This window comes from Mobula birostris, unplaced genomic scaffold, assembly GCF_030028105.1.
Source record: "Mobula birostris isolate sMobBir1 unplaced genomic scaffold, sMobBir1.hap1 scaffold_689, whole genome shotgun sequence".
Lineage (NCBI taxonomy): Eukaryota > Metazoa > Chordata > Chondrichthyes > Myliobatiformes > Myliobatidae > Mobula > Mobula birostris.
Window position 1 is genome coordinate 170,863 of NW_027278408.1, and position 14,042 is coordinate 184,904.

A 14,042-nucleotide genomic window follows, 5' to 3' on the forward strand; every position below is an offset into this window, starting at 1 on the left:
GGGGGAGAGGGAGAGGGGCGAGTGGGGGAGAGAGGAGAGTGGGGGAGAGAGGAGAGTGGGGGAGAGAGGGGGGAATGGGGGAGAGAGGGGGGAGTGGGGGGGAGAGAGGGGGGAGTGGAGGGGAGAGAGGGGGGAGTGGGGGGGAGAGAGGGGTGAGTGGGGGAGAGAGGGGAGTGGGGGAGAGAGGGGAGTTGGGGAGAGGGGGGAGAGTGGGGGAGAGAGAGGGGAGTGGGAGAGAGAGGGGGGAGTGGGGGAGAGAGGGGGGAGTGGGGGAGAGAGGGGGGAGTGGGGGGAGAGGGAGGGGAGAGGGGGGAGTGGGGGGGAGAGGGGGGGGAGAGGGAGGGGAGTGGGGAGAGGGAGGGGAGTGGGGGGGGAGAGTGGGGGGAGAGGGAGGGGAGTGGGGGGAGAGGGAGGGGAGTGGGGGAGAGGGAGGGGAGTGGGGGGGAGAGAGGGGAGTGGGGGGGAGAGAGGGGAGTGGGGGGAGAGGGAGGGGAGTGGGGGAGAGGGAGGGGAGTGGGGGAGAGAGGGGGAGTGGGAGGGGGAGGGGGGGAGTGGGGGGAGAGGGAGGGGAGAAGGGGGAGTGGGGGGAGAGGGGGGGAGTGGGGGGGAGGGGGGGGAGTGGGGGGGAGGGGGGGGAGTGGGGGGGAGGGGGGGGGGAGAGGGAGGGGAGTGGGGGAGAGGGAGGGGGAGTGGGGGGAGAGAGAGGGGGGAGTGGGGGGAGAGAGAGGGGGGAGTGGGGAGAGAGGGGGGGAGTGGGGAGAGAGGGGGGAGTGGGGGAGAGGGAGGGGAGTGGGGGGAGAGAGTGGGGGGAGAGAGAGGGGGGGTGGGGGAGAGAGAGGGGGGTGGGGGAGAGAGAGGGGGGAGTGGGGGGAGAGGGAGGGGAGTGGGGGGAGAGAGTGGGGGGAGAGGGGGGGTGGGGGGAGAGAGAGGGGGGAGTGGGGGAGAGAGGGGGGAGTGGGGGAGAGGGAGGGGAGTGGGGGGAGAGGAAGGGAAGTGGGGGAGAGGGAGGGGGAGTGGGGGGAGAGGGGTGGAAGAAAGGAAAGAAGAGAGAGAGGGAGAGAGAGGAGGGATGAGGGGGTACATGAAAGCGGACATGCATGTGTAGATGCATGCATGGTAGAGTGTGTATACATGCACACGTATGTGAGTGTGAGTGAGTTGTGAGTGTGAGTGTGTGAGTGTGCGAGGCCAGCTCCCCCCCAGTCAGTCAGACAACTTCAGTAACAAAGTGGGGTGTGGGGAGTGGGGGATCAGCCCATCATTTACAACCATGGGAACTCTGTACAAACACGGGCCGCTCTGCCTATTTATACAGGATGTCGTAATGTCCCGGCCTGTACAAGAGGAAGACGCGGGGCTCCGAGCCCTCGGGGAAGATGTGCTGGTTGGTGGCGCTGCCCTCGCCGCGGTCCATGTACTCGACGCGGATTGAGGTGTCCAGCGCCTGGGCCAACGCGATGATGTGGATGTGGTCACTCTCCTTAGCCATTGGCTCCACCTCCTGCGGGTGTTTTTCAGGGACAAATACGGTCAGTCAACGGCCCCTTCTCTCCTCCTCCTTCCCCAACAACCCCCATTGCCACCCTTCACCTTCCATCAACACTCACCAAGTAGAAAACGGCCATTCTCCCCATCGGCTCTATTCCAACCCACAGGCCAATCCAATTTCCCCACACTTTCTCTTGTGATTTCTCTTCCTCCTCCACCTCACTCCTCTCATCCCTCCCCCCTTCCTCTCCCTCCCCACATCCCTCCCCCTCCTTTTCCCTCCCCTCATCCTTCCTCCTCCCTCTCCCTCCCCTCATCCCTCCTCCTCCCTCATCTCCTTCCTCTCCCTCCCCTCATTCCTTCTCCTCCCCTTGTCCCCTCTTCCCTCATCCTCCCCGCCTTCCCCTATTCCATCCCCCTCTTCCTCCCTCCCCTCATCCCTCCTCTTGCCCCCTGTCTCCCTCCCTCCCCTATTCCATTCTCCTCCCCCATCTCTCCTCCTCCTCCTCGGTGCCTCTCCCCCTCTCCTCTTCCCCCGCGCACCCCCACACCCTCACCTGCTGGCAGAACTCCTTGACTGTCCGCCCACCCTCGATGAAGTGCTCGAAGAAGCCGGACTCGCGCTGCAGGTAGCCCGAGGTGAGGAGGCGGAGGTACACCACCAGGTAGTCCGACGTGCTCTGGTCGTTGAAGGCTGTCAGCAGGTCAGCCAGGGAGCCCTGCTTCTCCACCAGCTCGATCACGTCCATGAACTGTCAGCAAGACAACACACGTGGTCAGGGGCCAGGGGCAGGGCTTCCAATTTCCTCCTATCCATGTACCTGTCTACCTACTTATTTATTAACTGAGATACTGCACGGAGCAGGCCGTCCCAGCCCACCGACTTCACCCCAGCCTAATCACGGGACAACTGACAACGACCAATTAACCTGCCAACCTTTGGACTGTGGGAGGAAACCAGGGAACCAGGGGGAAACCGAGGCGGTCACAGTGGGGCGGTGGTCTGTACAGATGGCCCCCATCCCAACCAGGGTATAGGCTGCTAACAGAGAATCCTCAGTCCTGGGCCGAAGTTTCGCCACATGACCTCATGCGTCTTCTCGGTGGAGATCCCTCCTCTCCCAGGGATGGGGTCTTTGATAGATAGATGGACAGATAGATACATAGATAGATAGATAGACAGACAGACAGACTTTATTGATCCCGAGGGAAACTGGGTTTCAATACAGTTGCACCAACCAAGAATAGAGTATAAATATAGCAATATAAGACCATAAATAATTAAATAGTAATATGTAAATTATGCCAGATGAAAATAAGTCCAGGACCAGCCTATTGGCTCAGAGTGTCTGACCCTCCAGGGGAGGAGTTGTAAAGTTTGATGGCCACAGGCAGGAATGACTTCCTATGACGCTCTGTGCTGCATCTCAGAGGAATGAGTCTCTGGCTGAATGTACTCCTGTGTCCAACCAGTACATTATGTAGTGGATGGGAGACATTGTCCAAGATTTGGAGCTTCTGTAGGCATTTCTGTAGCTCTGGGGTTTTCCGGGAGGGGGTTGTTAGCCCCATAACCAATCCTCCTCCTTCCGCAGCCCAACTTGGGACAGTCCACAGCGAAGTTATGTGCCTAAATAAGAGTTTCTTAAACGTGTGTGTGTATGTGCGCTCTGCCTGTTTGTCCCTGGTTCACAGTACAGACCACTCGGCCCACAACATCATGCCAATCCTTTAGCCTACTGAGTACCCCAGTGGCTGCCCCCCTTAACAATAAGTACTCCTGTTTGAGTACTGTTGTGGGGGGGGACGGCCTACCTGGGGGAAGCAACAGTGGCTGTGCCTCTAGCACAGTGGTTCAGAAGGGTAGGGAAAGGAAGAGGATGGCAGCAGTGATAGGGAACTCTATAGTTAGGGGGTCAGACAGGCGATTCTGTGGATGCAGGAAAGAAACCCGGATGGTAGTTTGGCCCCCAGGTGATAGGGTCCAGCATATTTCTGATCGCGTCCACAATATCCTGAAGTGGGAAGGTGAACAGCCAGAGGTCATGGTACATATTGGTACCAATGACATCGGTAGGAAAAGGGAGGAGGTCCTGAAAACAGACTACAGGGAGTTAGGAAGGAAGTTGAGAAGCAGGACTCTCGGGATTACTGCCTGTGCCACGCGACAGTGATTATAGGAATAGAATGAGGTCAAGGATTAATGCGCGGTTGAGGTATTGGAGCAGGGGGAAAGGATTCAGATTTCTGGATCATTGGGACCACTTTTGGGGCAGGCGTGACCTGTACAAAAAGGACAAGTTGCACTGGAATCCGAGGGGGACCAATATCCTGGTGGGAAGGTTCGCTACGGCTACTGGGGTGAGTTTAAACTAGAATTGCTGGGGGGTGGGAACCGAACTGAAGAGACGGAGGAAAGGGCAGTTGGCTCACATACTGCAACTATACAGGGTACTGGTGAGGCCACACCTGGAGTACTGTGTGCAGTTCTGGTCTCCATACTTGAGGAAGGATATACTGGCTTTGGAGGCCGTGCAGAGGAGGTTCACCAGGTTGATTCCAGGGACCTGTGAGGACAGATTGAGTCGCCTGGGACTATACTCTCTGGAATTCAGAAGAATGAGAGGGAATCTTATAGAAACATACAAAATTTTGAAAGGGATAGATAAGATAGAAGTAGGAAAGTTGTTTCCATTGGTAGGTGAGACTAGAACTAGGGGACAAAGCCTCAAGATTCAGGGGAGAGGATTTAGGACGGAGATGAGGAGAAACTGTTTTTCCCAGAGAGTGGTGAATCTGTGGAATTCTCTGCCCAGGGAAGCAGTTGAGGCTACTTCACTCAATATATTTAAGAAACGGTTAGGTTTTTACACAGTAGGGGAATTAAGGGTTATGGGGAAAAGGCAGGTAGATGGAGCTGAGTTTACAGACAGATCAGCCATGATCTTATTGAATGGCGGGGCAGGCTCGATGGGCCAGATGGCCGACTCCTGTTCCTATTTCTTATGCTCTCATGTTCTTATAGAGAAAGCTTGGAGACAGTGCAAGAGTTAGGATAGGCGGGTGATAGAGAAGGGATGTACTCAGACTGTTGGTTTGAGATGTGTCTATTTTAATACAAGAAGCATCAGAAGCAAAGCAAATGAGCTTAGAGCGTGGGTCAGTACTTGGATCTATGATATTGTGGCCATTACAGAGACTTGGATGACTCAGGGGCAGGAATGGTTACTTATGAGTGCCAGGCTTCAGATGTGTCAGCAAGGACAGGGAGGGAGGCAAACGAGGTGGGGCCGTGGCACTGTTGAACAGGGATAGTGTTACGGCTGCAGAAAAGGAGGAAGTCATGGAGGATTGTCTACAGAGTCTTTGTGGGTGGAAGTTAGAAACAGGAAGGGGTCAATAACTCTACTGGGTGTCTTTTTATAGACCACACAATAGTAACAGGGATATCGAGGAGCAGATAAGGAAACAGATTCTGGAGAGGTGTAATAGTAACAGGGTTGTCGTGGTGGGAGATTTTAATTTCCCAAATTTCGATTGGCATGTCTCTAGAGTGAGGGGTTCAGATGGGGTGGAGTTTGTGAGGTGTGTTCAGGAAGGTTTCTTGACACAATATGTAGATAAGCCTACAAGAAGAGAGGCTGTACTCGATTTGGTTAGGGAAATGAACCTGGTCAGGAGAGCATTTTGGAGATAGTGATCACAATTCTATCTCCTCTACCATGCTATTGGAGAGGGATAGGAACAGACAAGTCAGGAAAGCATTTAACTAGAGTAAAGGGAAATATGAGGCTATCAGGCAGGAATTTGGTGACATAAATTGGGAACAGATGTTCTCAAGGAAATGTATGGAAGAAATGTGGCAAATGTTCAGGGGATATTTGCATGGCGTTCTGCATAGGTACTTTCCAATGAGACAGGGAAAGGATGGTAGGGTACAGGAACCGTGGTGTACAAAGGCTGTTGAAAATCTAGTCAAGAAGAAAAGCTTACGAAAGGTTCAAAAAACTAGGTAATGATAGAGATCTAAAAGATTTTAAGGCTAGCAAGAAGGAGCTTAAGAATGAAATCAGGAGAGCCAGAAGGGGCCATGAGAAGGCCTTGGCTGACTGGATTAAGGAAAAGCCCAAGGTATTCTACAAGTATGTGAAGAGCAAGAGGATAAGATGTGAGAGAATAAGACCAATCAAGTGTGACAGTGGAAAAGTGTGTGTGGAGAAGTGCGTATGGAACCGGAGGAGATAGCAGATGTACTTAATGAATACTTTGCTTCAGTATTCACTACGGAGAAGGAACTTGGCGACTGTGGGGATGACTTACAGCAGACTGAAAAGCTTGAGCATATAGACATTAAAAAAGAGGATGTGCTGGAGCTTTTGGAAAGCATCAAGTTGGTTAAGTCTCCAGGACCATACAAGATGTACCCCAGGCCACTGTGGGAGGCGAGGGAGGAGATTGCTGAGCCTCTGGCAATGATCTTTGCATCATCAATGGGAACGGGAGAGGATCCTGAGGATTGGAGGGTTGCAGATGTTGTTCCCTTATTCAGGAAAAGGAGTAGGGATAGCCCAGGAAATTATAGACCAGTGAGTCTTACTTCAGTGGTTGGTAAGTTGATGGAGAAGATCCTGAGAGGCAGGATTTATGAACATTTGGAGAGGCATAGTATGATTAGGAATATGATTTGACATGGCTTTGTCAAAGGCAGGTTGTGCCTTAGTAGCCTGATTGAATTTTTTGAAGATGTGACTAAACACATTGATGAAGGTAGAGAAATAGATGTAGTGTATATGGATTTCAGCAAGGCATTTGATAAGGTACCCCATGCAAGGCTTATTGAGAAAGTAAGGAGGCATGGGATCCAAGGGGACATTGCTTTGTGGATCCAGAACTGGCTTGCCCACAGAAGGCAAAGAGTGGTTGTAGACGGGTCATATTCTGCATGGAGGTCGGTGACCAGTGGTGTGCCTCAGGGATCTGTTCTGGCATCCCTTCTCTTTTAAATGAATTGGATGAGGAAGTGGAGGGATGGGTTAGTAAATTTGCTTATGACACAAAGGTTGGAGGTGTTGTGGATAGTGTGGAGGGCTGTCAGAGGTTACAGCAGGACATTGATAGGATGCAAAACTGGGCTGAGAAGTGGCAGATGGAGTTCAACCCAGTCAAGTGTGAGGTGGTACATTTTGGTAGGACAAATATGATGGCAGGATATAGTATTAATGGTAAGACTCTTGGCAGTGTGGAGGATCAGAGGGATCTTGGGGTCCGAGTCCATAGGACACTCAAAGCTGCTGCGCAGGTTGACTGTGTGGTTACGAAGGCATACAGTGTATTGGCCTTCATCAACCATGGGATTGAGTTTAAGAACCAAGAGGTAATGTTGCAGCTATATAGGACCCTGGTCAGACCCCACTTGGCGTACTGTGCTCAGTTCTGGTCGCCTCGCTACAGGAAGGATGTGGAAACCATAGAAAGGGTGCAGAGGAGATTTACAAGGATGTTGCCTGGATTGGAGAGCATGCCTTATGAGAATAGGTTGAGTGAACTCGGCCTTTTCTCCTTGGAGCGGCGGAGGATGAGAGGTGACCTGATAGAGGTGTACAAGACGATAAGAGGCGGAGGACCATCGTCTGAGGGAGACCAACAAGAGGTGAGTCATGACTTGGCTAATATGTATGCAGCTTTGAAAAAAATCTCGAACGACCTGGTAGGCCTTGAAGGTATACACCAATCTATATCGCCAGTGGAGACAAAGCCGTCATCGCTGAGAACCAGGCTTGCTGACGTCGAGAAGCGGGTTGACTACCTAGAAGTGGCGGATAGGGAATGAGAAGCTAACCCGTTGGCTACCAAAGCCGACATTGACCGGATAACAGATAAACTGGAGGACATGGAGAACCGTAATTGGCACAACAATCTCCAATTCATTGGCATTCCAGAGGGAAAAGAGGGGCAGGATCTCATCGCCTTCATGGATAAACTAGTCTCGGAGCTTGTCAGCGATCGGGAGGAAAAGCTTGAAGTAGAACGCCCACACAGAGTGCTGGGCCCTGGACCCAGTACCAGAGATAGGCCTCGGCCTATCCTTGCAAGGTTCCTCAGGTCAAAGGCTCGAGTTTTTGTGCTGCGAGCGGCGAGGGACAAGGGCAAGTTCACCTGGGACAACAACCATGTTGTGATCTTCCCGGACTTCTCCAGACCCACGCAAGTAAAACGAGAAAAGTTTAATGAATGGAAGAAGATGCTTCGGGGGCGGAACGTGAGCTTTGCGCTGCTTTACCCAGCCAAGCTAAGAATAGAGGCTAAGGACGGTTTCAAGTTTTTTGAGTGCCCAGTAAAGCAAGAAAATTTATTGAGGAGATGGGGGAGTTTAACTACGCTAGTTAAATTGAGCAAGACGGGAGTCAGGTTGTGTTTGTTAATTTTTTAAATCTTGCCTGATTGCATTGTACTGAAGCTACCTTATCCTCACTAGGGCTGACAAGCTATTAAGTGTGCTACATTGACTGTGAAACCAGACTGGCATCGTTCTGAGCAGTTAAAACTGGTCCGGGCTTTTCATGGACCTTAATCCTTTGTGGAAGGGTAGGGACATTTGGCCGTGTTCTGTGGCCACTGTTGGGCGCGGGGGAGTTTTACGCACCGTTTTGCTACTTTTCAGTTTAAACGGGGGTTTATGAGTCAGTGTTTAAATATTGTAGTGTATTTGTTTGTCCTAATTATGGCTTCTAGTAGTAGTCATAGTCATACTTTATTGATCCCGGAGGAAATTGGTTTTCGTTACAGTTGCACCATAAATAATAAATGGTAATAAAACCATCAATAGTTAAATAGTAATATGTAAATTACGCCAGGAAATAAGTCCAGGACCAGCCTATTGGCTCAGGGTGTCTGACCCTCCAAGGGAGGAGTTGTAAAGTTTGATGGCCACAGGCAGGAATGACTTCCTATGACGCTCTGTGTTGCATCTCGGTGGAATGAGTCTCTGGCTGAATGTACTCCTGTGCCCAACCAGTACATTATGTAGTGGATGGGAGACATTGTCCAAGATGGCACGCAACTTGGACAGCACCCTCTTTTCAGACACCACCGTCAGGGAGGTGTCTTAATTCAGAAAAAAAATGTTTCACCACATGGAATGTTAACGGTCTGGGGAATCCGATAAAAAGGAAAAAAAGCAATGAATAAGGTTAAGAGACAAAAATGGGGTGTGGTATTTCTACAGGAAACACATTTATCAGCAGAGGAATCAATAAAGCTACTGGGGGTTTTGCAGATCATGTTTTCTACAGTGCAGGGTCAACTAAGAGCAGGGGCGTTATAAAACTTATCAACAGGCAGCTGCAGTTTAGATGTGAGGAACAGATCAAAGGTCAAGCAGGGAGAATTCTTATTATTGTGACAGAAGTACAGAAGCAACATATTGTTTTAGCAAACATATATGCACCTAATATAGAGGATGCAGGACTTTTCGTTGATCTTAAAGGAAAGTTACATTCTATTGGAGCTAATGATATCATACTTGGGGGGGATTTTAATTCGGTAATGGATTCAATCATCGACCATAGTAAGATGTTGTCATATCGAACCTGAAATCTCACTGTGATGGTGCAAAAAATGTGTAAAGCCCTCGGGCTTGTGGATGTTTGGCGCCTTATGAATCCCAGTGGGAGGGATTACACACTTTTTTCTGCGGTTCATAAAACATACGCAAGGATTGATTTTTTCCCTTATATCCAAGTCACTTATTCAGTCTGTGTCTCAATGCGCAATTGGTAATATTATATTATCAGATCATGCTTGGGTTTGTCGAGAGACAATACCTCAGTATAAGAGAATGCAGTCACATAGATGGAGATTTAATTCATCCTTGTTACAAGATTCAATATTTAGGCAAGCTGGAGAGGCAACATATCAAGGAGTATTTAGAGATGAATACACCTGCGGCCCCCTCGGCAGGGACTAACTGGGAAGCCCTGAAAGCAGTTTATAGTATGGATATAGTAGTATATCCATACTGTACAACATATTTCTTATATGAGAAAACAGAATACTGTAATCAGAAAATTACAAACTTAGAAAATAAGATCAAAGAAATTGGGACAAAATTGAAGCAGCAGATATCATTCAAAGATCTGAGAGAACTAACACGGCTGAAATATCAACACAATCTAATATTATCCCAGAAAGTAGAATTTTGGCTTTTCAGGGCAAGACAAAGGCAATCTGAATTGGGGGAGAAAGCTGGCAAACTCCTGGCAAGGTGTATAAAACAGAGAGAATCAATACCTATCATCCCAGATATCATCAGCAACAGGTGATACTTTGACGACACCTAATGATACATTTCAAGAGTTTTATAAGGACCTATATACATCAACTTCCAACTCTAGTGAGGAAGAAATTGATAGCTTTCTGAGGCCATTAGGGTTACCTAAGTTGACAAAAGAACAACAACAATACCTTGACTCCGTTATAACACTGGAAGAAATATCAGTGATTAAGACCTTACCTACTGGGAAAGCTCCTGGCCCAGATGGATTTACAGTGGAACTTTTTAAATGCTACGCGGAGGAGCTCGCTCCACTACTGCTGCATATGCACAATGAGTCTATAGGGCGGGGTAATTTACCCCCTACTTTATCACAAGTGCTAATTACATTGATTCTGAAAGAGGGGAAAGACCCGTGCGAATGTAAGAATTATAGACCAATTTCCCTAATCCCAATACATGTGAAAATTTTATCACAGATCCTTGCAAACCGTTTAGACACAGTAATGACACGGTTGATACATAGTGATCAGGTGGAATTTATCAGGGGCCGCAGCTCATCTGATAACTTAAGGCGTCTTGTGAATATTATGCGGCTGGTGGCCGATAATCAGTCACCTCTAGCAGCTATCTCACTCGATGCTGAAAAGGCTTTTGATCGGGTGGAATGGGACGATTTGTTTAAGATTCTTCAATTTTTTGGATTTGGAACCATCTTTTTAAAATGGATTAGACTGTACCTTGAAGCAAAGGTTCAAACTAGTGGTTACATTTCACCTTATTTCTCTCTTAAACGGGGTACCCGACAGGGTTCCCCACTTTCCCCAATGTTGTTCTGTCTAGCTTTGGAGCCCCTGACGGCAGCAATCAGAGAGAATGAGAACTTTATAGGGATATCTGTGGAAGGACAGGTACATAAACTGATGCTTTATGCCGATGGTATTGTATTATTTGTGTTGAACCCTAGTCGACCGGTGTCTTGTCTTTTTAATATTATGAAGTCTTACTCTAGATTCTCAGGCTATAAGGTTGATTGGACAAAATCGGAAGCACTACCGTTGACTGCATATTGCCCTGCATCTGCTTTTCACCCAGGCCAATTTCACTGGACAAAGAAGGGTATATGATATTTAGGTATTAACTTTCCCCTTCAACTGAAGGATTTAGTAAAGGTAAGTTTTGATCCATTACTGCAGAGAATTTCATGTGATGTAGGCAGATGGTCATCATTGTATTTGTCAATGTCGGGAAAAGTAAATGCCTTGAAGATGAATAGCATTCCAAAGGTTAATTATCTGTTCCGGTCGTTACCAGTTCAAATCCCATTGACATATTTTAAGCAATTTGATAAAAATAACTAAGGCTTTTATTTGGAATGGTAAACGCCCACGTTTAAACTTTAACAAATTACAATTGTCAGTTGGGGGTGGGGGGGGGTTAAATTTGCCAGAGTTAATATACTATTACTATGCCTTTACTCCTAAACATTCAGCACATTGGTCTCTCCCTCCGGAGAGAGCGCCCCCTTGGTATCATATTGAGTGTTCTGCTCTTCCTCCCATCCCTCCATTACAATGTTTGTCTATCAAGTTACCTCCTGAGGCAAGGTCTCACCCAATTATATCACATATGCATTTGTCTGGAATAAACTAGCCAGATTATTTAAACTTAATCCATACTTGAACGAAGCCTCTAGTATCTCGATGAATCCAAAGGTGTGTATTGATAAATCCCCTTTCTTCTGGAGGGAATGGCAAGGGAAAGGTATAATTAAAGTGGGAGACCTTTATAATGGTGACTGTTTAAAATCTTTTAATCAATTAACTCAACAGTACGATATCGCTAGGTCACAATTTTGGAGGTATCTTCAACCGCGTCATTTGCTACACACAACTTTTGGTTCTACACGGCAACCCCCACAAGTTGCTACGAGTCTGTCTACTGTACTGGCTGCTTATGGTGAAGGTCACAAAGCCTCAGCTTATTATTCAGGTTTAACACAAATCTCCAGGGACAAATTTCTGTTAGCTCTTAAAAGAGCATGGGAAAAAGCCCTGAGTGTGACTTTTGAGACAGAGGAATGGGATAAAATCTGCAAAAATGTCAAAACAATGTCGACAGATCTGAGGGTGCGCCTTATTTAGTTTCAGACTCTACACGGTTTCTATTGGACTCCAGCAAGGTTACAGAGATTAGGGTTGAAAAACACCCCTGAATGCTGGCGGATAAAGGGGACTTAGTACACGCTCTTTGGTCCTGTCCCAGAATTCAGGAATTTTAGATTACGATATATAAGTATATTGGTGAAGTTTCAGGTATTCAACTCCCTTTTTGCCCCAGACTTTTTGTCTTGGGAGCCACACTTGGGTTACTTGGGGATAAACACTCTCAAAATTGGATCCAGACAAGCGTAATGGTAGGAAGACAAATTATACTTAGAGGCTGGAGGAACTTGGGGGGAGGGGGGGAACCATCATTTCGGGAGTGGGTCACAGAAATAGCCAAAGTGGCAGCTTTTGAACGCATGTCTTACAAACAGTTTGATAGATTGGACATCTATACACAAAAATGGGGCAAATATTTACGTTTCCTGGGGCGAGGGGGAAAGTACTGGTGAATGTAGTGGTGAAGTATATTTCTGAATGGTAGTCTTTTCTATTATTAGAGGTCTAATAGACACACTTGGTTATTATATTGACATTTATTTCTGCCATGTTTGTTTTTATTTTATGGATAATTTTATGTTTTGTAAGCTATGATTTACATAATTTTAACATTGACTCACGGGTTCGGGGAAAAGATTTTCTTGAAATAAAATTTGAAAAAAAAAGTAAGCCCATATTCGGTACAGCATTGTAGGCTGTAAGTTTTCTATGTTCTACTCTAAGATCAATCTATCCTTTCCCTCCCACATGGCCCTCCATTTTTCTATCATCCACGTGCCTATCCAAGAGTGTCTAAACATCCCTAATGTACCTGCCTCTCCCACCAGCCCGTCAGCGCATTCCACACACCCACCTCACCCCTCTCTGCGTACAAAAACTTATCTACCTCCAACGTGACAATGGTAAGGAATTCTTCGGCCCACTCTCTCCAAACCCAACATTTACACTGGGCCCCAGTCCCCAGCACTTGGCCGCAGCCTCCTCTGCCTCGACAATTCACGAGCTTGTTCATAAATGTCGCGGAAGGGCCACTCTGCCTCCACCAACCCCTCGGGCAACCGTTCCAGATTCCAGCCGCTCTCTGGGTGACCCCCTACTTCCCTTTTTCCCACCTCCCCTAGCTCTTGTTGACTCTGCCACAGACGGGCCCCAAACCCAGCTACGAAGAGGCGGCCCCATCCCAGAGCTGCAGAAACACCAGCGGAAGGTCCAAAGGCCTCACCCCGAGGAGAGGAAGGGTCTTCGCAGACCGGCTACACTCGAGGACAACTTGAAAGACCAGCCCTGGACCAAGAACTCTGGTGAGCTGCTGTCAGCGGCCTGTGCCCTGGTAAGGCTGATGGGTTAAGCCAAGCCTAGCTCCCGTTTCTTCTGCTGTCACTCCCCTCTCCATCGAGAATTCCTCCCCACCCACGCCCCGACTCCTCATCCACTGTGCGCCAAAACAAAGCCAGCTCCTCCTGCCTCCTGAGGCACCCTGCCCCCAGGAAAAAATCCTGGTGCTGGGTCCCTTCCCCTCCGAGGACCACACACCCCAGTGGTTTCTCCACAGCCTCAACGGCAGGGCGAAAATGGCTGGGGGGGGGCAACAGTGGGTATAATGTGGTGGGATTACAGACCCCGGGAGCACATTAAGCCCAGAAGACAAAGGAGCAGAAATGAGCCACTTGGCCCATCAATACATAATCCAGAAATACTGACTCATTATTCCTCTTTTCTGCATTATTTATTTCACCTTCATCATGATTTTTAGGCCATTTGAGTCTGCTCTGCCATTCCATCGTGGCTGATTTATTATTCCTCTATTTTCCTGCCTTCTCCCGTAACCTTCGACACCTTGACTATCAAGAACCTCCGCTTTAAATACACCCAATGACTTGGCCTCAACAGCCATCTGTGGCAATGAATTGCACAGATTCCCCACCCCGGCTAAAGAAATTCCTCTTCAGCTCTGTCCTAAATGGATGTCCTTCTATTCTGAGGCTGTGTCCTCTGGTCCTAGGCTCACCCACTACAGGAAACATCCTTTCCGCATCCACTCCATCTGTGTCCTCTGGTCCTAGACTCCCCCACTATAGGAAACATCCTCTCCACATCCACTCTATCTGTGCCCTCTG

The 14,042-nt window shown here is 48.5% G+C and overlaps 1 protein-coding gene across 3 annotated transcripts in view; it reads right to left on the bottom strand.

Annotated features, from left to right (window-relative positions):
• Positions 1–840: 840 nt before the first annotated feature.
• otub1b (OTU deubiquitinase, ubiquitin aldehyde binding 1b) overlaps positions 841–14,042 on the bottom strand; it is a 39,792-nt gene continuing 26,590 nt past the window's right edge. The window contains exons 5-6 of one of the 3 annotated variants that reach the window (XM_072250825.1): positions 2,046–2,240; positions 841–1,501 (exon numbers count right to left, since the gene is read on the bottom strand). In XM_072250825.1, the coding sequence (XP_072106926.1) occupies positions 1,304–1,501; positions 2,046–2,240 (393 nt within the window). In that variant the 3' untranslated portion in view covers positions 841–1,303. The remainder of the gene's footprint in view (positions 1,502–2,045; positions 2,241–14,042) is intronic. The other 2 variants (XM_072250824.1, XM_072250823.1) reach the window with 2 other exon arrangements.